At 43.8% G+C, this 26,111-nt stretch overlaps 1 protein-coding gene across 3 annotated transcripts in view; it reads left to right on the forward strand.

The window, feature by feature from the left end:
- Positions 1 to 26,111, forward strand: part of ADCY2 (adenylate cyclase 2) — a 401,584-nt gene that overhangs the window by 291,748 nt on the left and 83,725 nt on the right. For all 3 annotated transcript variants that reach the window (XM_032861855.1, XM_032861856.1, XM_032861854.1), the window contains exons 10-14: positions 1,047 to 1,220; positions 3,829 to 3,872; positions 7,311 to 7,391; positions 14,355 to 14,424; positions 16,266 to 16,363. In XM_032861855.1, the coding sequence (XP_032717746.1) occupies positions 1,047 to 1,220; positions 3,829 to 3,872; positions 7,311 to 7,391; positions 14,355 to 14,424; positions 16,266 to 16,363 (467 nt within the window). The remainder of the gene's footprint in view (positions 1 to 1,046; positions 1,221 to 3,828; positions 3,873 to 7,310; positions 7,392 to 14,354; positions 14,425 to 16,265; positions 16,364 to 26,111) is intronic.

Here is a 26,111-nt window from a genome sequence, read left to right on the forward strand (position 1 = left end):
GAATGTGTACGTTAGTCCCCAGTGCTTCTGGAAGTCTCTCCATGTGCCCACCCTGGCAACTGGGAAACTACAGACGGTAAAAGTCTGATGAGATGAAGTAGGATGAACATAGACGAAGAAGGAAAGGAAGAAACTTCTAGAAGATTAACCACGAAGTGTCATTGGGCAGACATGGTTCACTTGGAGGCAGTAAGCTCCTCGTTACCTGGAAGTCTCCCCAGGCCACCCCGAGAGTTAGGAGCTGTCTCGTACTCTGTTCACACCAGAGGTCAGGCCCAAGCAAGGGCTTCCAGCTCTCCTTTCTCGTCACCCTTCTCAAATTCCTGCCAAATGAGTACCATTGCTATTTACAGATTAAGAATCTGAAGCTCCCAGGGGTTATGTAACTTCCCCAAACCACACAGCTGGTAAAGGGTGCAGTCTATCAGCAAGAAACACCTCTGAGCTATCAAAGCCAGTCTCTCAGGATCCACGAGGTGAAGGGCATGGGTGCTCCCTGGCGGTAGCCTCCCTGAAACTCCAGGTTTGCCTCTGGAGACACACGTCCAGCTCACCTGATGGTTGATCTGGAGACAGACGTGTGTCAGTCAGGAAGAACTGTGGAGGGAGGAGGCCAAAAAAACGTGTACAGAGAACCTTGTGTTCTGGCAGGGAACACCCGGACATGGACCCATATGAGCATTCCGCATCAGAACACAGCCCAGCCTCTAGCACCTGCCGCTCTAGGAAACCACAGTCGTCAAGAAAAAGTTGAAACAGAGCAGCCTATCTTGCTTAAGAATTTGCTTTGTAAAAATGCCCATTAAAGTGGCTGTTATTTTTTCCTAAGTTTAAACTACAGGTGTCTTTTACTCTGGGGAAAAAAATCACTCAGCTGAGAGAGCTTATAACACTGGAAACCAGTGTCCCTGAAGGAGGAGGGAGGGCCAGAAGCTATGGGGGGTGAGGGGGCAACACGGGAGGAATGCCAGCATCTGGGCAAGGGGGCAGGCAGGAGAAGTCGGCCCCTTTGGTGTGGGGGGTAATGCTTTGTTTCTCACCCCAAGGGAGAGCGAAGGAGTCCTCACCTCTTCAGACCTCGCCACACTCTCGATGGAGCCAAGATGAGGGCCTCCGTGCGCATGACCCGGTACCTGGAGTCCTGGGGAGCAGCCAAGCCCTTCGCACACCTGCATCACCGAGACAGCATGACCACAGAGAACGGCAAGATCAGCACCACGGTACGCTCCCCCCGTGCCCCACAGCGCAGAGCGCCAGGCCCCAGCCAGGTCCCCAGCACAAAACGCAGGCATCTCCTGCCAAAATAACTTAGGTCTGTAATGAAGCAAGCTTTCCCCTTCTCCTTGGGGAGGCCCTTGCAGACAGCTGTTTGGTTGTGAATGAGCGCCAGGCTCACGTGGCTGAGGGTTTGAACCAGCATGATTTTGCATGAGAACTTTATAACCCAGGACCTTTTTATTTATTTGTTATTTCATTCAGTTCTTAGCAACTGAATGCAGTTGAACTTCTTTCTTTTTTGTTGTTGTTGTGGCATTTTGTTTGTTTGCATTCATGAGGTAGAAAGCCTAGGCATCCTAATCAAGGAGCAGATGAAGGCGTGATGCCCTTGCGGCTTGAATCAGCTCCAGATTCTTTTCATGGCGGGCACGTTCAAGTCGTGTCAGTGGCAATGAGTGCTCTGTTGTGTAGCTCCTTACTTACAACACTCCAGCTTCCACCGGCTCATCAAGTGCCAACGCTCCTTCCGGCAGAGACATTTTCAGTAAGACGGCTGCAAGGCAGATAGAAAATACAAAGACCCACAGGGGGCCGGAAGAGTAACTACGGCGAAGCACTTAGAATAATCCCAAAAGCATTGTTAGATTTTTAAAACGATCTCTGAGTAAAAATTCGTGTATAAAGGCGGTAATTGTACTAAGGAGACAGTTGAGACAAAAAAGACGGTGGAATGTTCCCTAGTCCTCATCGGCTGATGAGAAGAGACCCATGAGATTGTCCGTTGAAAGCGAACTTTTCCAATCTCCCTGTGCCCCTGCCTCCCGGCAGCCCACCGTGATGACATCCAAGCCCCCAGACCCACATTCTTGTTTTGACTTTGTTAGATCTCTCCTCTCAGCTTCCCTGGTGTTTTTTCCCAGCTAAAAAGTAAACGTGATCTGACGGAAGGCCATATCCATTGGTCGACCAGCGAGTCCCCCAGGACAGGTCCGGGAGCAGTTGGCTGTCTGCTGGGAAACGCGAGGCCATGAGTAGCAAACAAGTAAACAGATACTTCACCGACTGGGTCACCCAGGTGCCCCAGGAGAGGGTGTCTTAAGAAAATCCCAAGGCTTTGTTTAGAACAAGAAGCCCCTACAACCGTTACTCGTCTGTGTCCCATACTCACTCTGAGAAGGACCCCAGCGTCATTCTTATTAATACGTTCCAGGGTCAAAGAGAGTCTTTGCCAATTAAGTCATTTCTCTTCCTTACTGCTCTCCCCGGAACCGTACTGACTCTTGACTGAGTGTTGATGGAGCCGGTGAATAATGCGTTACTTTACCTTATGTAATACGTGCCCGCGTTGGGCATATGAGCTCACGGCTCATCCACTTCCTGTAAGAAGACCCAGAGTCTAGTTATTCTTTAAAAAATATCTTCCCTTTCACCGGGCTACATACGGCCCCTGATGTGACGCGGGAGATGAACCAGCGAAGGAAAGTGTCTTTGGGGCCACTTGGAGCAGCTTTGTTTCAACGTTAAATTCCGCCACAAATGGATCCAAGTGGATCTTCTGGGATTTTCTTAAGGAGCACTTGGCGGTGTGTCCCCCACTGATAACCCTGATCAGCATCTCTGTCTCTGTCCTTTTTCTGCAGCTGCCCCACTCACCTGTGGGTTTGTTCTTTTTGATCAGTGAGTCGTGGTTTAACATACTTAATCGAGGGCGGTGGTTTCTTACCAGCCCAACTCCGGGCTAATGCTTGTGGTGCTGTTCGTGTTTTAAGGCACCTTTTTTTTTTTTTTTTTTTTTAGGTAAAATGTGAATATTTATTTATTATGAGAGAATAAATCACAACTTTACAAATATTAAAAATTAGCAATTACCATGAACATTATAAACTCAGAAAAATAATAGTTTTTGAATTAATTACCTGAAACATTTCTATCTGCTATTGTTTATTGAGTTTCCAAAAGTTTTTCTGTCTGTTCTCTGAATATGCCTTTTAAATTGTCCTATTCTTGCTTCAAATATATGTAATACTTCATCTTTCTGAATATATCATTGTTTTATAAAGTTTTCTTCTTGTATATAGTCTTCACTTCCTTCAAGTTTCTTTTGTTCTGTATTTTATTTTTTATCTCTTTTTTTGTAAGTTCTATTTTTTTTTTTTTTAGCTTTTATTCCTGTCTCTAACTTACATGTTATGTGTTGGATACTTTCCTCAGGATTTACCAATCCTTGGTTATCTGTTCATGTTTGAGGCACTTTTTAATATTAGTCTGATGCCAGACAGGATGGTCCGCTGTGTACAGTCACTAACAGTTACTTGCAAGACCCTTGTTTGAAATCGTATCTGCGAATATCAGAATGTCAGCTGTAAAACAACCGTGGGATTTCCTGCATCCAGGCTTTAGAGATGGCACCAACTTTCTGAGTATCAACTGAGGGTTTCCTCTTTTTCCCATTTATATTAAGCTACTCTTCTCCATGGGGTAATTGTTATGTAAATGATGTTTTCCACAGTAAAAGGAAAAATAATGTTATATGTGGTTATCACTGCAATGTCATTCTCTAAAGTATGTGTTTAGAAACTAATAACCTTTTTTGTTTGTTTTTTGAAATAGGATGTGCCAATGGGTCAGCATAATTTTCAGAATCGCACCTTGAGGTATGGTATTTGTTGTACTTTCTGATTTTTTAAGGCTTTTTTTCTTTATTTCTGAAAGTGATTATCATCAATTAGAGTAACTTGAAAGGCCATTTCTTCTAAAAAGAGCAGCTTCTTGCGAAAAGCTCAATGAGATTGTTTTCAGCTTCTAAAAATATAATTATCAGTATCATGTTATAGGTTTAAAAGAGGGAAAAGGAAAACAGCACCAGGTAATAAGCAGATTAGAACTTTAAATTGTTTTTCCTAAAAATGACTGTTCTTAATATGTGGTAAAAAAATTTAATTTTCTTAAAACGAGTATGTTGCTTAAAATTACACTTTGTGTGTGTGTGTGTGTGTGTGGAATCCTAGAGATAAAAGCAAGATAGGTCCGCCCTTTCTATAGTGGGAAGGCCTGACAACATGCTCAAAAAAAGAGAAAATCTTCACACAGTGTCTGCAGGTCCCCTGTCACCCCCGGCCACAGAATGACCGGCACTAGCCCTTTTTCATGCTCCTCTGGCTCTTGGGTTAGAGTCCGTATTGGTTGGGGAGTTAAGTATTTCTTATTAAAGTCATTAAGACAACTACTGAAAAGCCTAAACGTAAGTCAGCCTTTCTTTTCCCACAGAGAAGTGAGTTTATTCTGTAGAAAATGCATTGTATGCAAGTGTAATCACACACAATTAGATTGTCATTTGCCATATCCTTGCAAATAGCACACCTTATTCCAGAATCTTCCTTTGTTTTAATGAGCTCTAATTCATATTTTGTGTCACATTTGAAATTTTAATATTGAGATATAATACTTAGAGTCCTATGTTACGAGGGGGCTTTGGAAGCGTTAAGTGGCACATTAAAGAGAACTTACACTAATTTAGGAACGTGGCGGACCCTGCGAGATGCCTTGAGAAGGTGTGACTCTTCTAGCCAATAAGCCACTAGCACATCTGCAAGAGACTGGCCACGGAAGTTCCATAAGCATCTTTTCACTTTGTGTTCCTCGCTTCTTCAGTTCTCCATCTCGTCCTCTCTGAGATCTGCTTCAAGGGTCTGTTTACCGAAATTAGTGTGGGGACACCTTGCGGAGGGCCCATGTGATGTGGGCAGCGGCCTTCCGGGCTGACTGATGCGTGGAAGACAATGACAATAAGCCATCACCTGGGTCCATATCAGGCACGCGGAAAGCCTCATGTCATCCCTACAGGTCACTCCAGCGTAGACGCTGTGCCGTGAGGCACGAGGGGTCAGGAGAATGCCCAGAGGCACACGGCTGGCAGAGGCGAGGCCTGGATTTGTGCCCTGGGCTTGGAACCCCCATTCTGTGCCCCACTCCGCTGTCCTGTCCTGCGGGCCTTGCTGGGAGCCTCTTCCATATCGGTTCCACGAGTCCACGTTCCTCTGATGCTTGGATCACTGGTGGCCCCAGGGCCTTGTGCAGAGAGCACCACCTCCCTATCAGCCCCACTGAGGCTGTCCTCACGCGTCCTGGTGTCCCCCCGTGGCCTGTGTTGTAAAACCTCCGTGAGCCTGCAGCCTGGTCATTGAGCCCGCTTGTCCTGGGATGGAACACTCTCTAGGATAATCCCGACCTCCTCCCCACATCCTCGGATACAGTAGACCGGGCTTGGGAATGGGGCAGGTTAGGGAGGGGGCTCAGGAGGAGGAATGGGAGGACAGCGGAAAGCAGGTGGCCCAGCGGCAGGAACACGGGCGGGACAGCCAGAAACACCTGACGTCCGAGGACTAAAACCCGAGCTGGCAAATTACGAGTTCGCAGGGATAGATTATCGGCCCCGGGGGTGTGCTGTCACTCACCATAGCAGAGATCCCAAAGTGACAGAGACAAGGAACCTCCGTGAGAATTGTTTTCCGGATAGTGAACAGCCGACGTGTACTCACTCACACACGAGCTGCTCCGTGCACCGCGCACAGAGCCGAGTCCCGGGCGGGCATCGCGTGAACTAATCCTGCAACAGACTCGCGGAGGCAATGCTCTGCGTGGCCCCGGGCATACCTCGGAAGGATTAGGTTTTCCTGGGAGCCCCCAGGAACCTACACCCTTCTCCGATTTGGCGAGACTCTGTGAGAAAGAAAGCCACCAGCTGACGTCCGCAAACTCGAGAGTGGGCAGAGGGCGGCTGCAAAGGACACGAGGGAGCCCCTCGCCTCCAAGTGAGAATGAACCATCCTAGACGATTGCTAAGTTAACGTGCTTTTCAAAAAAAGGAGGGGAAAAACGAATGTGCCTTCTTCCAAGGCTTAGAATTTGTCAGGTTCACCCCTCTCCGCTCGGTTCGCTCGTATCTGGAGGTGGATCCCGTTGGAGCGTCCGGCTTTTGAACCAGGAACGCCCGGGGCCCGTTTCAAGAAAGAAGGAGCTCAGGGCGCCAGCCTGCCAGCAGGGATGGGATGATGGGGAGGCCCGGCCGTCTCGCTCATGATACTCTCGGGAGATTTAATTACAGATAAATGTGACACGGCTGTTCTCGTCTGTATTTGGAGGCGGTTCTGAAATCAGAACAGTTACTGTCACGTCAGGGTAGAAGGCCTGTCGGATGAGTAATTGCCCCCCACCCCCACCCCGTGGATCGCAGAGAAGCCGAGGGCTCGCTTCACACTGGACCAGGTGACTCACAGGGGCGCAATTCTGATGCCAGCTGGGCCGGGCCAGCTTCGTGGGGCTCCCGTGTGCTTTTACTGTACAATTTTAATGTACAATTTTTAAAAATAGGGATTATTTTTTATTTTCTCCTTTATATCAATCTCACGCAAATGGTCAAATTAACCTTGGGGAGCTCATGCATTCCGCCTCATTTATTAACAAGGCATCTTTTATTATAGCTGAAGATTATTTTCTTCTAAGAGCAACTGAGAGTCTGCAGATATATGTGGGGTTTCCTATGACGAGTGCTTTCAAACACTGAGGAAGCTTTAAATGTGTACAATGAAGCTTTGAGATGCCTCATAGAAGACCGTCATTCTGCAAATTCTTGAAAATTGACCAAGGGAAACATGAACAAGGAGCAACTGTTTATTTTTCAACCAGACCAGATTTTTGCAGGGGAATTCCAAAGCCAGTGTGGTCTGTCGTAAAGTAAATTTTACGAAGGCAACAGGTCAAGAGCTAATGCATCTCTTTGGACACAAAGTTCTTTTATCACAAACACTGAGAATATATCTCCAGCTGCTTTTTAACGCCAGGTGTCATTTCAGTCTCAGTGATGACATTGTGAGGCAACACTTTACTGTACCCGTCACCAGCTCTAGTCCCTTTGCTCAGTCCCCAGAGAGTCTGGTTGTTAATAGAGGAAAGGCTGCTTCTCAGCTCTCGTTTCCTTCTTTCTTTTTTTGTCCAGTGGACAGAATGGAACGGGGGTTTCAGCATCATAGAAGAACAGACTTCGTATTTGCCTTAGTCACATTCTCTCTCGTAATGTCTCCCTTTTCATACAGAACCAAGTCCCAAAAGAAGAGATTTGAAGAAGAATTAAATGAAAGGATGATTCAAGCAATTGATGGAATTAATGCCCAAAAGTGAGTATCTCGTGATCTTAAATTATCATACATTTTTTAAAAATTTCAAACCCTGTTATTTGAAAACCGTCTCATATTTTCCACAAATTTCACCGCAAACTCTGTGATACTTGCTGTGACAAAGCCATGCTTTTCAAAGCCGTTATTCCATTCACCTCAATTGTCCTTAATGATGGCTTTTGGTCATTAGAAAATGTTTCATTCCTGCCTAAGAAATACTCTCCAAGTAGATTACTGAAAAACAGCATGAGATATAAACACAGAGGAGAAAATCAGAGCAAAATGTGTTCAGTAAGTAACACTTTTTAAAGATCAATAAGAATGCCACGTGGGAAAATCTGAGTTGTTGTTATGCGACACTCTCTATTCAAAATGCACTTCTACCCGTGCACAATCCGGGAACATGGATGCACCTGGGTTCTAGGTTGTTGAAGAAAGGTTACGAGCATTAGAATCTGAATTCAGGGCACCAGCGGGAGGAAGAAAGAATCTTTGGGAGACAAAATATCATTCAGTCTATGAGCTCGTGAAGTCTGTGAATGTCTCTTCAGTCTATGAATTGCTATTGTGGTTTTAAATGGTCCAGGAGGTGCGGAGCGGGGGGAGGGGGAATTAAAGAAGGTGTTAACTTTCACAGCCTGGATGGACATAATGACTACATCCGTTGGCCTTGAATTCTCCTTAGGTCCGTGTGTCATGGCTGAGCTCCTGGAGGGCAGCAGATAGATGACCGTGTGGTGCCTGGTGCCATTAGACACTCAGTGAGGGTTTGTTAATTTAAATTGTAGCAAACACATCAGTAGGTCCAAATGAAAGGCCTTAATGAGAAAGTTTCCATCCTACGGAAACCAGACTATTTGATTTTTATCACAAAAGTTGACTCATAAAAAGTAAGAATGATTTTCACTTGAACTCCCTGCTTCCAAATTGATGTTACACAGCTCTGAAAAATATGTACCTTTTCTAGAGTGTTCCTTATAAGCAGCCATTTTGGACTACTTACATGGCTGATGAAAGAATTGCACGAGTGTATGTATGTGTATGTGGTGCGTGTGTGTGAGATTGTGTACGTGCACAACCAAGTGTCTGGGCGGGGCCAGAAATGCAATTCGCATATGCCGGCAGGTTGAAGTGACCTTCTCTGAGCCCCTTTGCCTGCCCCAAATAGAGAAGGCCTTCCACCTGTCATGGAGTGCTCAGGACACACCAGCAGCGCCCAGATAAATGCTCTGCTTTGCTGGGCCCTAAAAGCAATATGAAAATCAACCTCATCTCTGCCCCACTCGAAACCTCAACACATCACAACCCAAGTAACCTGCTTACCTGGAGTCTGTTGGCAGCCAAAACCTAGGGGAAAGTCTGAGGGCATGTGGGATGGGTGGAAGGATATATTCATTCAGCCGGAGGAAATCACACCTCCTACTCCCGGACCCACCAGAGCAAGACATAGCATCAGAAGAAAGGGAACACCTTGTTCCTGACGAAGTTAGCAGATTACAGTAATTACGTTAATAATAGAAAGCCCTTGCATGAAGTCAGCCTCAGCATGCCTTCCCGCAGGACCTCTACCTGCTTCAAAGACCTTTGTGTCCACCTTTTAGAGTGTTCCTACCAAAGTGGTCGTTAGAAAATATAATCATTGGCTTGGCTTTATTTTGGCGGAGGTGGCTTTCAGATTCTGTGTGTGGTGGATCATTCCGTACTCAAATGCGTGTTGCGTGAACACCTTTGTCCTTTTGTGTCGCTTTATTTTAAGGTAATGTTTAATGCTGGTGTAACCGCTTAGGTTGTCATTTTCCCAACACGTTTCAGAAATGAAACCGGGAGAGATGTCGTGCTGTACTCAGAAGTCAGAAGGCAAGTTGTTGAAACGGAAGCTACTTGGCATGTTTTCCCTAAAGAGCTTCAGTCCTATTCTGTTTGGCCCAAATCATTATCTCTCTTGTTCCCGCATTTGATGTCCTTCTGATCTTTGAATTTCATCTGGGGGAGACCATGGGGGCTCCAGGCTTGATGTACCATTCCGTTGTGTCCTGCGACAGACACGAAACAGTGTTTCAGGTGTGGATTTTCAGGTCTACGTTCATCTGCTCCCCTCACGGGCATTTTGTGAGCGGGGGCAGCGCGGGCTTGGCATCCAAGACACAGCCCAATGTCACCTCTCAAAGCCCCAGGAGAGAGAGGAAAAATCACCACACACGTGCTCAGAGCAAGGTGCCCGAGATTCAGACTTAGCCCAGGTTGGCGAGGTGAGAAGATCGTACACCCCAAGATTCAGTATATGTGATGGACAGAGCGAATGCCCAAGGGCAGGACAGACGGACTGGAGGACCTCAGATCCCAGGGCTGAGCGAGGGTGGGCCTTCCACACGGAGTGTCCACTCGTCCACGAATACCAGCTTTCCCCAAGGTCCCAGGGCCTGAGTGCACCATCAAGGCCACCGAAGCGTTCGGGTTCCGTACTGCCCAGACAGGTGCACTTGTTTGCTGGGGCCACCATAGCAGAAGACCACAGACTGGGGGCTGAACTACAGACCTTTCCCTCTCACAGTTCTGGAGGCTGGAGGCCCAAGATCAAGGTGCCAGCATGGTGGGGTGCTGAAGGCCCTCTCCATGACTCACAGAAGCCTTCCTGCTGTGTTCTTAGGGCCCTTGCTTGAGGCTGGGCTTCTGGTGCCTCTTGTCATAAGGACATTCATCTCTTCCCATAGGGCCCCACCCTTCTGGCCCAATTTAACCCTGATTGTCCCCATAGAGGCCCCATCTCCAGACATAGTCACACTGGCAGTTAGGCCTTCAACATACAAATTGGGGGGATACGGACCTTCAGTCTGTAATGGTAGGAAAGTGGCTTTCTCTCTATTTTAGTGTCCTCTTTGCTGTAAGAACCTACATTCGTCCATTCCAGAATAATTCTGGGTAAGGATGTGGGTGTACTGATTCCCCTCTCACAAGTCAGGATCTCATTTAGAATTTCCTTTGTTTGACCCGGGCCTCGCATTAAAAAAAAAAAAAAAAAAAAAAAAAAATCTTGGGTTAAATCAGTAGAGGATCACTCATTGTGTAATTCAGGAGCAGAGTTGATTTTCTTCATCCCATTGCCATGTGGGTCAAGAATGATGTCAGGACACCATAAGTAACACACATACATTCCCTCCTGTCCCTTCCTTCCTCTTCCCTTCTTTGCCTCTCCGTAGTCCCAGTTCTCAAAAATATTTGACCAGATCAACCCCCACTAATCTTTCCTGTTCCAAATATCCAAATCCCATTTATAAATGTCTGAGTTTCCTGCAAATCAGTGAAGGGGACTGATCCATCTTCGAGAAACTATGGATGGTGAAGCCTGTGGGGAGAATGTACTCTCATTCCTTCTGAAGAAAAGGTCAGAAGAACCCGGTGCTTCTGGCTGAGGAAACTCAGTGTTAAGTGTCGCGGACCCCGGGAAGTGAGGCCTGGTCTCGAGCACTTCCTATCTCCCTGTGGGACAGGTCCTTGATGGGGACCCACACCAGGCACGGGGCTCTGCTGATTGACGTGGAGATGCTTTTACTTCTTCTTCATAAATTTCACTCTTAGTTTATTTCCAATCGTAGATTACCCAGGAGCATTTTGAAATTAGATTTTTCTTTCTTGATAAAGGGGAAAAAACCTGTTTTGAATTAGCTACCTGTATACATTATTCATAGTTTAATATTCATAACAAGTACACAGTTCTGAAAATGAATATGGTTTAAATTTATCTAGGATTTTATTTTCTGATCTTTTTTGCTATTCACCAAACTTTGATTTTTCCAGTTTCATCAAACAGGAAAATACCACATTTCTGCAGCTGGTAGGGTAATAAGAAATATCAAGATAACTTTACATCCCTGATACCTAAAGCTTATTTATAACCTTGAACCAAAAAGTATTTTTATAGCTCTCACTTTAAATGGCCCTCATTCTAGAACACATTATTGACTTCCGTGCCTCTGATGAAAGTGCACTGTCTGTAGGGTGGGATAGCCCAGCCCATCACGGTGCATGCTCTGTGTGAGGTTCTGGGCATGGGGGCCGTCCAGGTGGACCTGGAGGAGCCTGTCTCAAATGTGTTGTATTAATCTTGTGTTAACTTTTCATCAGCCATGATGAGAAGCATCAGACCCTGATCCGTATCAGTAGGTTTGGCTGTACTTGCCCATTACAAGGTCAGGTGTAATGGTTGACTTGGCTGTCTTTCCTAGATCTTCAAATCCTTATCCCCCAAATAAACCTCATGCAGTCAAGATCCATAGACACCAGTGAGTAGGAAAAGTACCTCATTAAGAAATTCATGTGAATTGATAAGTGTTTGAACAGATACAACAACATTTTTTAGAAATCTATATAAAACAATTTTGTCTCACTTCCTAATATATATATATATGTATATATACATATATATACACTATATAGTATAGTGTGTGTGTGTGTATATATATATATATACACTCTACCTGTATATTTATGTATAGGTATAGAAATAGATGTAGCTAGGGGCGCCTGGGTGGCTCAGTTGGTTAAGCATCTGCCTTCTGCTCAGGTCATGATCCTGGGGTCCTAGGATCGAGTCCCACATCGGGACTCTCTGCTCAGAGGAGAGACTTTCTCCTTCTCCCTCTGCTTCTCCCTCTCTCTCTTTCTGTCAAATAAATAAAATCTTTACAAAAAGAAATAGATGTAGATATATGGTTATATGCACTTGCAGATATATGCACTATATACACGTATCTAATGCACACACATATATAACTCGGGTTATTTTTTATTATAGAAGTATTTAAGAAAAGTAGGAAACTAGAAATGTAGATTCCTCAGTGTAATAACTCAAACCAGTTGATAATATATTTCGTTGGTATTTATTTCTAGATTTTTTTAATACACAGATTTCAGTTTTTCCCTATTCTCCTTTTTTAAAATTTTTATTGTGTTTTGTTAGTCACCATAAAATACACCATTAGTTTTTGATGCAGTGTTCCAAGATTCAGTGTTTATGCACCACACCCAGTGCTCCATGCAATACGTACCCTCCTTAATACCCACCACCAGGCTCACCCATCTCCCTACCCCTCTCCCCTCCAAAAGCCTCAGTTTGTTTCTCAGAGCCCAGAGTCTCTCACTGTTCATCTCCCCCTCCAATATCCCCCCTTTGCTTTTCCTTTCCTTCTCCTAATGTCCTCCATGTTATTCCTTATGCTCCACAAATAAGCGAAACCATATGATAATTGACTCCCTCTCCTTGACTTATTTCACTCAGCATAATCTCTTCCAGTCCCGTCCATATTGATACAAAAGTTGGGTATTCATCCTTTCTGATGGCTGAGTAATATTCCATTGTGTACATGGACCATATATTCTCTATCCATTCATCTGTTGAAGGACATCTCAGCTCATTCCGCAATTTGGCTATTGTGGACATAGCGCTATGAACATTGGGGTACAGATGGCCCTTCTTTTCATTACATCTGTATCTTTGGGGTAAATACTCAGTAGTGCAATGGCAGGGTCATAGGGAAGCTCTATTTTTAATTTCTTGAGGAATCTCCACACTGTTTTCCAAAGTGGCTGCACCAACTTGCATTCCCACCAACAGTGTAAGAGGGTTCCCCTTTCTCCACATCCTCTCCAACACTTGTTCCCTGTCCTGTTAATTTTGACCATTCTAACTGGTGCAAGGAGGTATTCCAATGTGGTTTTGATTTTAATTTCCCTGATGGCTAAAGATGATGAACACTTTTTCATGTCTCTGTTAGCCAGTTGTATGTCTTCACTGGAGAAGTGTCTGTTCATGTATTCTGCCCATTTTTTGACATGATTCTCTGTTTTTTTGGGTGGAGTTTGAGAAGTAATTTATCGATCTTGGATATCACCTCTTTGTCTATAGTGTCATTTGCGAATATCTTCTCCCATTCTGTGGGTTGTCCCTTTGCTTTGTTGACTGTTTCCTTTGCTGTGCAGAAGCTTTTATACTTATGAACTTAAGAGTGTGTATCTTTCCATTTCACTCATCTTTATGTCATCAAACGTACATGTACTTTGTTACTGGGTGTGGGACTGTTCCAGGCATCACCCGCCTGGCTGGCTGGGGCTTACATCAGGTGTCGCCATTCCACTTGTGAGTGTGTACAATGTTCTAGAGAAAAGTTCTATCCTTAAGCTCTTTGTTTATTTCAGCTGCCTTCTTAAAACCAATTTCTCAAAGTCATTCAGTGTGTACGGATGCATACTTTCATGTCATTTTTATTTACTTTTTTTTAACTTTTAAACAACTGAGGGAATATGTTTGTATTACCCCCGAGTGTTTATGTTTGCATCAACATACTATGTTAGTGGTCTGAACTGATTGTTTATTGTGTTGGCATTTTTATTTATTTTTGAAAATGCATTCAAGCAAATTTTTTTACCTATAGAAATGCAAGGCATGACAATAGAAATATTTTCAGTAAGTGTGAAAGAAGCAGGATCTTCTCTCCCAGAACTTGGAGGACACTCTAAATGGTTTTAATGCTCTGAGGTATTGCTTGCTATAAGCTAAGAAAAATGATGCTTGGCTATGAACAGTATTTTTCAGGGGATGAACCTACCATGTGATTTTGGTAAAATATCTGGAACTAAATTTACTGCTGAACTTGAATCCTTTTGATGATTTATTTCCCTTGTTATTTAATATGAAGAGTTTGAATTTTAATTTGGTATCCCAACTGGTTTGTAATAGCTAATTTCCCAAGGAGGGCCACGTGTGAATACCAATATTATATGTACACATCCTATTTTAATCCTAGACTGCATACTTAGTAATTTGGTATTATGCATTTTTTTTAAATCTTCAATTTTGGGTGATTTACACTAAAGAAAGAAGAATGCATGTGATTTTTTTTTTTTTTGAAGTTTCAGATCATCGGTTGGAAGTTTGGTTTTATGATGTCTGTCTTTTTTTATTTCCAGGCAGTGGCTGAAGTCTGAAGATATTCAGAGGATCTCGCTCCTATTCTACAATAAAATACTAGAGAAAGAAGTAAGCTATTTTTTTCCCTCAATCTTTTCTTCTGAAGTATAAGTTTTTAAAAATCTGAGTGTCTGGCTGGCCAGTCACCCTGCTCGGCACTCTGGTTGGGATGGCATTTGCAGCAGCTCTGAGATCTGGGGCTAAGGGGAGGGGACAGGAGCTCATAACTGGTTCTCTCGATGGCCTGTTTTCTTAGAAAAAGTTTTTGAAAGAAAATAAAATCCTTCAAGAAATCGAGGAAAAAGTGATAAAGTTGCAGTTTGTTACATAAATCGCTTTAATTTCTTAACAAAGGTAGGAGTTACATTCAGCATGTGTTTGGGAGGATTAGAAACCCCAACCTTCTAAGTGTTTATTGAAGACAAACACTTGCACACTGTGACTTGTGAAGTAAGAGGTCTGGCAAGGGCACACAAAGAAGCAGACATCAGGCTCGACATGCTGAACGTGGATTTGCTAAAATGAATTAAGTGCTTATTGCCCAAAAAACAACCACTCTTCTAGGTCAGTTTTATTGTATTTGCCTTTGTGTGTGTGTGTGTGTGTGTGGATCTAGAAAAAGGAATAAGGCAGAGATAATTTTTTATCATCCAACTCTGTAATTACAGGCTTAGTTTGAACAAAAGCTACTATATTAATGGCAGAAGTTGCAGCACTGGTTTTAAAATGCTCTTAAGAAAATTCATCGTTTCACGGATACTGAGTAGAATACCCAGACTCCATGCAGGCTGAATCTCATAGCTGTACCCAGACTGTCTTGTGCGATAGGCGTCAGTGAGATCAGCGGTCTGCCTCTACGTCAAGATGCTGACTACAGTTTACCGAGTGGACGTTTGATAGAACTCATCGTTACTATTGATCAGTGTATCTTCAAATAACTTTAACAGATACTGAGGGTTACTTACTGTTTAAATGTGAAATGATTCCAGCTTGATAGAAATCCATTTCCTTTATTAATACCACAAGGAAATTCCAATTCATACCTTGACAGAAAGCCCAGAAGAAGGTAAAAGAGAAGGGTGCAGTGAAATGTACAGAACAGAATCGCATTTCTGCAGTTTCGTAAACGTAGCTTCTTCACCAGCAGCACGTTATCCTGGCCATCAAGCCTCAAAATTCACTAAAAAAAGAATTCAAGTAAACAGAAGGTGATCATGTTAAAACGCGCCTTTTACTGACAGTCTCCTGGTATTACATATTTGTAGGGCCAACTTTGAGGCAGATTTTAGATAGCTTTGGGATTTAAGCTCGATTTCTGTCCACCTGTCCCCAGCGTGCTCTTGCGGCGACCACCAGCCAGGTCCCGACAAGCCCAGAAAACCATCAGAGACCTGGAACAAAGCCGCTGGCCTTCTCCATCTTCCAAATTTCCTTGCTACCTCCAAGTAGCATTGAGATGAATAATAACAGAAAAGACTAAAATAAATCAATAAAATGGGGACATTGCATTTCCAAAATACTCTTCAGAAGTAAGCTAATTAGCCATCTGCTTTCCCCACGTGGCTGTGGACCTCAGACCCACAAGGGGACCAAGGGCACAGGCAGGGGTCACGCTGGGACTGTCCCTTCACTCACTCGTCCCTCTGGTCCGGTGCTCGCTCTCCTTGCTGGAGTGGTCCAGTGGACTTGAAATGGGTTTCGGAACAGTTGGCCTCTTAAAAATCATGGTTTTGGGAAGAAACTCTTCCGTAGTTATTTGGAGGGATGAGCAGCCATTCTCAAGCTCGTTTTGTGCCACATTGGCCACTTAAAACTGCGACGTGTGCAGTAGGTGCGGGCAGGCTGCTGGCTGACTGTTTCAGCGCCCCTCTTAGAGAGCAGCACTCACGGTTTCCTTCTTGTCCCCTCAGTACCGAGCCACCGCCCTGCCAGCGTTTAAGTACTACGTGACCTGCGCGTGTCTCATTTTCTTCTGCATCTTCATTGTGCAGATCCTAGTATTACCGAAGTAAGTACCTACGGTTCCGAGTGGGACTCGCCCCATGTATCGCGCTGCGGGAGCCCAGGTATACTGAAGGGTGGGAGAGAATGCAGATTAGCAAACAGAAGGGTCACATCACAGGGGAGGGCCAGTTCGTTCAGTATCTGTGAAGTGAAGTGGCTCCCGTGTTCGTGCTCGGTTACAATAATATTGCATTCTCAATGCGGATGTATTGATTCACCTTATAGGGATTTTTAAAAAATAAATTTAGAGTCCATAGTCTCTCATGGTTCAATCGGAGGGTTTTGAAGGGGCGGGGGGTGGGAGGTTGGGGGAACCAGGTGGTGGGTATTAGAGAGGGCACGGATTCCATGGAGCGCTGGGTGTGGTGCAAAAACAATGAATACTGTTACGCTGAAAAGAAATAAAAAATTAAAAAATAAATTAAAAAAATAAAAAATAAATAAAAATAAATTTAGGGGTGCCTGGGTAGCTCAGTGGGTTAAAGCCTCTGCCTTTGGCTCGGGTCATGGTCTCAGGGTCCTGGGATCGAGCCCCGCATCGGGCTCTCTGCTCAGCAGGGAGCCTGCTTCCCCCTCTCTCTCTGCCTGCCTCTCTGCCTACTTGTGATCTCTCTCTGTCAAATAAATAAATAAATAATCTTTAAAAAAGAAAAAAATGTTATCTTCTTACTTGATTTTTGTATTACTCTGGGGCCCAGTAGAAGAAATGCAGCCTAAAAACTACCCAGAAAGAGCAAAATCTCTAGACTTTTTTTTTTCCTAATAAGCAGGTAATGTTATTGTGTATTGAAAAGACAAAACCTTCATTAGTTGTTTTTTTTTAAGAATTTATTTATTTATTTGACAGAGAGAGACAGCACAAGCACAAGCAGGGGAATAGCAGGTAGAGGGAGAAGCAGTCTTCCCGCTGAGCTGGGAGCCCAACATGGGGCTCAAACCCAGGACCCTGGGATCATGATCCAAGTTGAAGGCAGTTGCTTAACTGACTGAGCCACCCAGGTGACCCCCTTCATTAGTTTTTGATGTAGTGTTCCACAGTTCATTCTTTGTGTATAACACTCAGCGCTCCCTGCAATACATGCCCTGCTTAATACCTGTTACTAGGCTAACCCATCGTCCTACACCACAAACTAATGAAGTACTGTGTAGTCACTAACATAACATAATAAAATAAAATTTAGGAAAAGAAAGGACAAAACCTGCTCTGGGTTTTTCCATATGCAGCCGTCCCTCTGACTCCACCTTCTCCCTGAAGCCCACTCCTGCCACCTTTCTGGTTAGAAGCGGTCACTGCACAGCTCACCCGGATCCAGAAAGGGGACACTGAGTGTGCACACTTGCACACTTTGGAGTGGACTCCTCGTGCCATCTCTGGGTGAAAACCCAGTCACTCTTGCGTTGCTAGCTTGCCTTTCTCTCGTACCTTCTTCATGAATGCCATAGAAGTCAACCGACTTTCCTTAAAGTAATGGGTTCCTTCTCATTCTGTAGTCTAAAAGAAAAGAAGAAAATGAAACTCTTGTCTTTTTTCCGTAATTGGGGATATAGAAAGAAACTTCCGAGACAAATCTTCTTTGCGTTTATCAACGCTCTGTAAAGGCCAAAGCGGCCATTTTCAAGCTGGCAGGATCAGGCTGTGTGTCCGCATCTAACTTCGCAGCATCTGGGGACAGCTGGAATTGCCGAGGCTGGGCTGCATTTTGTCTCAGGAAGATACTGAGCCAACTAGAGAGAAAGGGTCTGCCTTTCCCCTCCGCGCTCCGAAGGACGTTCTTCTGAGCGAGAAGCAGCACAAAGGCATTTGTGGAAGTAACACGTCGCTGTATGACTCACATATGTTCACTCCCAAGCTCTCTGCCCCCTTTCAGAGGAGGTTCCCAGTGACCTTCCTCTTCCCCCCATAAATTCACACTGAAACAAGTGGGCCAAAGGAGTTCTCCTTCTAGACTTACAAAACCGTCAGTGGAATTTCCCCAGAGCAAAGTATCTGTTTTACACCCCGAGGAAAGGTAACGGATTAGACCCCTTCGGAGTTCCAGGCCTGTGCCCCTTGGTAGAAGAGACCAGCAGCTGAGCCGTACACAAAGCTTACCGACGGAGAGAGCCAAAGGCCGTTAGAAAAGTCTCATGAGGGAAACGATTCCCGAGGGAACTGGGCCCTTATTATTACTCTCCGGTGATAAATTCACTGATTTTTCTGCATCTTCCTATTGAATGAACATCTTTATGTTTCCCACATCATAATTAAGACTGGGATTATCACCCATTAGAAGGAACTGGAAGAGAAGAAAGTGACTAGGATTTTCTTTTTCGAACCATCCATTTTATTACTAAGCAAAATAATTCCTTTTTATGCTATGTATTTTATTTATTTTTATTCAAGTATAATTGATACACCATGTCCTGGCAGTTTCAGGTGTACGACATACTGATTCAACAGTTATGCACATTACTCAGGGCTCATCACCATAAGTGTCCTCTCAATCCCCTTTATCTCGTTCCCCGTCCGCCCGCCTGCGTCCCCTAGGCAACCACCATTCTCTGTATTTAAGAGTCTGGTTTCTTGTTTGTCTCCTTTTTCTTTGTCTTGTTCCTTAAATTCTACGTATGAGTGAAGTCATATGACATTTGTTTTTCTCTGAGTTTTTTTTAATTAGCCCCTAGGTCCATCCATGTGGCCACAAATGACAAGATTTCATTATTTTTTTATGGCTGAGTAATACTCCATTGTATATGTATACCTTGTCCAGTCATTTACTGCAGACATTTGGGCCACTTCTGTATCTTGGCTATTGTAAACAACGCTACAGTAATCGTGCAGTGTGTATTTCCTTTCAATTAGTGTTTTTGTTTTGTTTTGTTTTTTCTTCTCTTTTCAACCCTCACGCACTCTTGGTGGGACTGCAAATTGGTGTCACCACTGTGGAAAACAGTAGGGAGGTTCCTTAAAAAATTAAAAAATAGAATTACCATAGGATCCAATAATCGCACTACTAGGACGTTTTCAAAGATGATGCTAAAGAAGCCAAAAATTTCCAGGGACCAAAACAAATAATTCATGGGATCGCACTTTTCAGAAAACATCAAGGAGATATCTCTGTCTTTTATTTTTTTTTAAGATTTTATTTATTTATATGACACAGATCACAAGTAGGTAGAGAAGCAGGCAGAGAGAGGAGGAAGCAGACTCTCTGCTGCGCAGAGAGCCTGATGTGGGGCTCGATCCCAGGACCCTGAGATCATGACCTGAGCCGAAGGCAGAGGCTTTAACCCACTGAGCCACCCAGGCATCCCTGTCTTTTATTTTCTTGTCTCTCTTCTGTGTGTTGTATCTTGAAGACGACTCATCCAAGTTCCTTCTCTCAGGCATCGTCACCAATTCCTAGTATGTTTCTCTTGAACAACAAGTTGATTTTGAGCATCAGCGTCGTGAAACCTGTGCTGGTTGCTTTCCCTCTTTGTGCTGGCTTTGGCAGAGCTCAGAACAGGTCTGCGGACACTTCTGAAGGAAAGAGTTGAGACCAGAACCTCCTATGCCTGCTTCCTGTTACGTTAACATTATATTATGTTGTATTATAATGTCCTCTTCCTTCCTTCTTTACATGCTAATGTCCTCATCTTTCTTTTCCTTTGTAAACAATTCTTCTTGCGAAGTATTTCAGAGATACCTCAACATACAGAGCATGAGATGATAAACGTGTGTGCGCACAATCCAGATGGTACAAATTTAATCCGGTGTTGCCTTCCCGTAGATCTGTTTCTGGGCTCTGAAGCCATTATTGTTTGGGCATACCGCCTCTAAACAGCATCTGTGCTTATTTTTTTATTCAATCCGATGTGTTTTCTGATATATTAATTTGATAGATTAATGTGTTTGATTTTGTTACTGATGTAGGGACTCACTTTTCCCTCTTTTCAATTACTTTGCTTTTCCTGACACACCTTCCACTTTCTAACTTCAGAAGGATTGTTCCAGTATTCTGTATTCTTTTCTTTTCCTTTGCTAGTTAGGATTGCTCTTTCTCTGTCCTCCTTGTGTGCATGCATGCTCTCTCTCTCTCTCTTTCTCTCGTTATATACACGCTTACAGTCCTGTATATAGCACACATATATAAAGTGTATGTGCTTACATAACTATGTATGTAATAATATATATAGTATTAAGATATTCTGAAGTTGATCATGATATCTTCTATGTAATTTTTCTTAGAACTTCTGTTGCACATGGTAATCATAGTATTTATTAGATTTACTCTTGTTCTTTACCAATTTATTAGTGCCTTTTTTATTAAAGCATAATTAACACAGTGTCACGTGAGTTTCAGGTGTACAATACAGTCGTTCAGCAGTTCCATGCATTTCTCGGTGCTCATCCAGAATACTCTTAACCCCCTTATTTATTTCACCATCTCTTATTTTAGTTTCTCAGTGTTCCACGATTCATTGTTTATGCACCACACCCAGCGCTCCGTGCAATCCCTGCCCTCCTGAATACCCACCACCAGGCTCACCCATCCCCTAGCCCCACTCCCCTCCAAAACCCTCACCCTCTTTAAAAAAAAAAAACAAAACTATTCATTCAAGTTTATTTCCCTTCTTTCTGATATCTGTCATTTATTACTTCTTTCACTGAGGGTCTGTGAGTAGCAAGAGCTCCTGTTTTTTCCTTTCTGTTGAAATATTTTTATCTGCCTTATTTCACGTTGGCTCTTGAATAATAGTTTAACTGAGTATAAAACCCTAGGTTACCACTGTTTTTCCTTCGTATTATGATGATGATATCCTGCCCCTGTCATCATCTGTAGCTGCTGGTGAAAGATCTCCTATCAATCCCATCGTGTCCCCTTTCACCCAGCCAGTGTCTCCGGCGCCCCCGGGTCTCAGGCCGTCCCTCCGTGCACGCATTTGTTCTTCTTCACCTAACGGCCTGGGTGTAATTTTCCATCTGAAAATTCACATTTTGGCAGTTTTCCGGCATTACCACCTTATTCCTTCTATCTTTACTTTTTCCTCCTTGAAATCTTATCCGTTGAATGTTGTGCTGTTCATTCTGTGTTCCAAGTCTTATACTATTTCCTCAGAGTTTACGTGTCTTTATTTCTCTGCGCTGCATTCACTCTGGTGAAACCCTCATCCACACTGAGTGTATAATTTCAGTGATTATTTATATCTAAGATGGCTGTTAGGGTCTCTTGAAAATATGAATTTTTTATAATTCCATATTTTACCTAAGGATTCCATTTTTAACTTTCCTTTATTAGCATAATAAACACATCATATGAAATTGAATAAGTATATTGTATGAATACAGCACTCATTTCATTCTGTTATGATGGTGTATAAATGAACGAATTCTGCTGTGCGGTCTCTGTGCTGACTCACATCTCCTTGGGTTACATGTAGTTTAACTGTGAGCTCACTGGCATCAAAGGCTCGGGTCCATGGAAATTCCACATACTCTGAGTTATGAAAGCATTACTGTGATATATTTTTCAGTGTCTCTCTGCCAGCTCCCTCTGGGGTTCACCAGTTCAAGTCAAAGTATTTTGTTAAATTCGGGTCAAGGTCAAGGTCCCTTCACTAAACAGGTCTTGTGAATGTGACTAACATCTTAACACAGAGCAAGATTGGGGATCTCATTTCAGGATGGCTCTGCTTCCACTCATCACTCTAGCTAGTCAACGCCCCTGAAAATTATCAGACTGCTAGACAGAGTTTTTTTGTTTCCTGTTTCCTGGTAGGACAGTGGTTTATGGCTCCTGACTGTATTCAAGAGCTCAGTTCCAATTTCCCATTAAGGAAATGCCTGGCAGCACCCGCGCCTTGGGTGGACATTAAATCTCATACTCCAAGCCCTGTGTCAGCCCCTGCTTCTCCTGGGCTGTTTTGCATCAATACCCCTCACATTCTGCTCGTGAGTACCCTCTGTATATGGAGTATTTTCTCTTCTCATGAGCTCGGCTATCTAAAAATAATAATTTTATTATACTTTGTGAAACCTTTTTGTCGGGATAATGATGTTTCTCACTTCCTCACTTCTGTTTAATGTGCTGAACTCGTTTTGTTTTCTTTTTTTTAACTATTTATTTATTTGAGAGAGAGACAGACAGAGTGAGAGAGCATATTAGGGGAGGTCAGAGGGGGAAGCAGACTCCCCATTGAGCTGGGAACCTCATGTGGAACTTGATCCCGGGACTCCAGGATCATGACCTGAGCTGAACGCAGTTGCTTAACCAACTGAGCCACCCAGGCACCCTGTTTGTATTCTTTTGGAGAAACTGCCTCATGTTTTTTGGAAAAAGGAGAAAAATGACTAATAAGTGAATGAATGAGTGCATGAATAACTAATAATAGAAGAATGCATGACCTCGAAATGATAATCAAGGGGAAAGGTTTGCCTAAAAGAGGGCCAAATATCATCCCTGTTTGACACAGAATCATAAATCTGGCTCTAATCTCAGAATTTGAATAGTTGTAATTAAATTATTGGTTGACTCCTCTTTTTAGGCTTGTTCTCTTGCTTCTGTCTGCCTTGTACTATATAACTTTATCAGAAATGTGAGCCACCTTCAAAGACCAAAAATGATCAAACCTGAATTGTTTCTTTGTAAAGATTTTATTTATCTTTTTGACAGACAGAGATCACAAGTAGGCAGAGAGGCACGCAGAGAGAGAGGGGAGAAGCAGGCTCTCTGCTGAGCAGAGAGCCAAATGCGGGGCTCAATCCCAGGACCCCGAGATCATGACCTGAGCCGAAGGCAGAGGCTTAACCCACTGAGCCGCCCAGGTGCCCCGAGCCTGAATTGGTTTTGCAGTTCTTAGTACTTTTATTCATATTGTCTGCCAAGCTAAATAGATTAAACCAGGCATGGGCAATTGTTACAATAAGAATGATTTTTTTCTAATAAAATTTAGTTAAATATCGTGTGTTTTATTAGCCCAAGTTAAATTAAGATAATGATATTTTACTTAAGCAGAATTAATAATTGTAATCTTAAATATGTGAGATCTATTATTTCTGCTGAAATTCTTTGATACTTATTCCATTGTTTATTTGAATAACTAATGCCCATTAATTCTTTAATAGTCATTTCAAAAGAGCCACTTTCATTTTGGTTTTATCTCCAAAAAGGAGAAAAAGGTATCAGAAAGTTTAATGGGAGAATCATTCATGTCCATTGAAAGTAGACTTGATTTTCTGAACAGAAATGATGGAAAAATAATAATTATGGAGGCAGTTCTCTTTGGTGGGCAACCAAACTGGTAGATCCAAATATTGGATACTGAGAAAGTAAGTTACTCCCGGTGAGTGGGTATGAATTTTAGGGGAAATAAAAAGAGGAGGCAGGAAGGAAGGAAAGGAAGAGAAGGAAGGAGGGAGGGAAGAGAAGGAGGGAAAGGAAAGGGAGGAGTAGGGAGGAGATAATTCTCACTGTCCAAGATAAAATGAACCTTACAGTTTTGCGAGATCAACAGTACCCTGCTGTGGATTCAGGTTATGAGAAAGTAAGGAAATGCTTCACAAATAGTAGTTTGAATGTAAGGTGGCAGTTTAGTTTTTCCCCATTAATCAAAGGCCAAAGGTTACAGTATGGCACTCCGATCCTTTGGATTCTCTGGGGGGCCTGGATCCCGCCAGCACATATCCCTGCTTTCATGAGACTTTGCTCCTCATCCTCCTTCTCTACAACGGTGGCATCCACATTCCGAGCAACACGAGGGAAGAACAGACCCAGAAGCAGAGGGCAGAAAGCATTCATAACTGCTCTCTCTTGCGGAAACTTCTCAGAAGCTACCTCGTGACACTTGGGTTTACAACCCAAGACAGATCTTAGTCACATGCGTGAACCTGGCTCCAAGGGAGCCTGGAAGGAGTAGTCTTTGCTCTGTAGGACAGGCTGCCCATCTGAAAATGCGGTCCTCATGAAAAATGGAATTCCTGAAAACCAGTATTCTCTCCAGGAATGAAAACAGATTCGTGTTGCATTTAGCTGTGTATCAGTGGTCTGGTAAGATATGAGGAACCCTAACCAGGAAAATGGTGGCTCAGCATGTTTTCACTCAATGAAACAGGTCACAGACCTTCACTTTTATAGCTGGGGATATATCTGAGCGTTTGTTATAGCAATGGAAATTCAAAACAGAAGCACACACATGCACCCAGTCACACGTGGAACCATTCCGCAACTATTGACTGAGCTGCCAGATACTAAGCGTCAGTACAGATGCAGGGGAAGCACCGGCAACCCCCGAAATGCCCTTTCTCTCACATAACCACGTTCTAGTAGGCGGCGCAACAATGATGCGGTAAGCAAATACACATAGGATAGTTTAGCAGTGATAATCTTTAAAAAAAAATGAGACAGGACAGGACACTCTGGAGCTGTGGAGGGCGGCACATCAGATGAGCGACCAGGGAAAGCATCACGCATAGTGTGACATTGAAGCAGGCCTGAAAGCCTTGAGATGGGAACTATGTGGCTCTCTGACAGAAGAACATTCCAGATGATGGGACCCACGGTATGTTCAAAGAGCAGAGTGAGCCAGGTGAGAGCCGTGGAGGTTGGGGTCTGAGGGACAGCGTGATGGCAGGTGGTGTTGACCCTCCCAGGCGATTGGGAGAACTTGGGGTCCGATGCTAAGTGTGACAGGAAGCTCCAGAAGGTTCTCAGCTGAGGATGTGATCTGGGTATGTTTGGAAGCATTGTTCTTGCTGCTCTGCAGGGGGAAGGGGTTTAGAAATAGGAAGACCAGGCAGGGTGGTGACCGGTACCAGAGTAGCAGAGCAGGTGGGAACTGCGGGGGTAGCTCATGAAGAATGACGGAGGCAGTCTTGCTACTGGACGGGATACGAGCGATAAGAGAAAGCTGAGTACTGTGGGGTTTTTAATGTTGGTGTTGGTTTTGGGTTCAGCCTGAGCAACTGGGAAAATGGTGTTGCCATTTAACAGGAAGGGAGACTCTTAGGGGTAGAGCAGGTGGGGAGGGCCATGAATCAAGGACTCAGTTCTGGGCATCAAAGACATGTGTGTGCATCCCAGACAGCCAAGTGCTAGGCCTTCACAGAGGGAGGGTGTGCGTGAGTCCCTGGTTAATGGAGGAGCCACAATTTGGGAAACCCAGCATGCGGGTAATATTTAAATCCATCAGATGGGATGGGCTCACCTAAGAAATGAGTATAGGAAGAGGAGACTGTGGGTCTTCTGGGGGAATAATGTGTCTGAAACTTCAAATCTTCAGCCCTTATTGTTGCTGTGGAGTGGAGGCTTTTTGCTCTGCATAATACAGTTCCTTCTCCCTTTCACCACCTCACAGGACCTTCAAGTGGCCAGAACGTCCCAAAGTTCCTAAGTCCTGTTATTAGAGAAAGGCTACTGTGGTCTGTAATGACGATGAATATTTAAATGCCTCTTCTCCTTCTCAGCTTCTGAATTTTTTTTTTATCAAATTCCCTTTCATTTCAAAGATCTATCACCTGTCACTTAAAAAAAGAGAGATAAAGGGGGTTTTATGGCTGCATGGTAACTTACAGTTAAGAGAAAAGCCTTCTTCCCTGCGTTCGTATCATCCTCGCGGAACACCACGTAACAGGTGTGAACAGAGCGTTGATGGGAGAATTTGCATCGTCCTTGGGGGAAGGAGGTGAGGGCAAGGAGGGAGGAGGGCCATGGAAGTCATCACATTGAAAGACACCATTATTTGCTTACAGAACTAGTTTATAGTTAATACAGCTTTCAGATATTTGCAAGATA

This window comes from Lontra canadensis, unplaced genomic scaffold (genome assembly GCF_010015895.1).
Source record: "Lontra canadensis isolate GAN:19392208 unplaced genomic scaffold, GSC_riverotter_1.0 scaffold22, whole genome shotgun sequence".
In the NCBI taxonomy this organism is placed as follows: Eukaryota; Metazoa; Chordata; class Mammalia; order Carnivora; family Mustelidae; genus Lontra; species Lontra canadensis.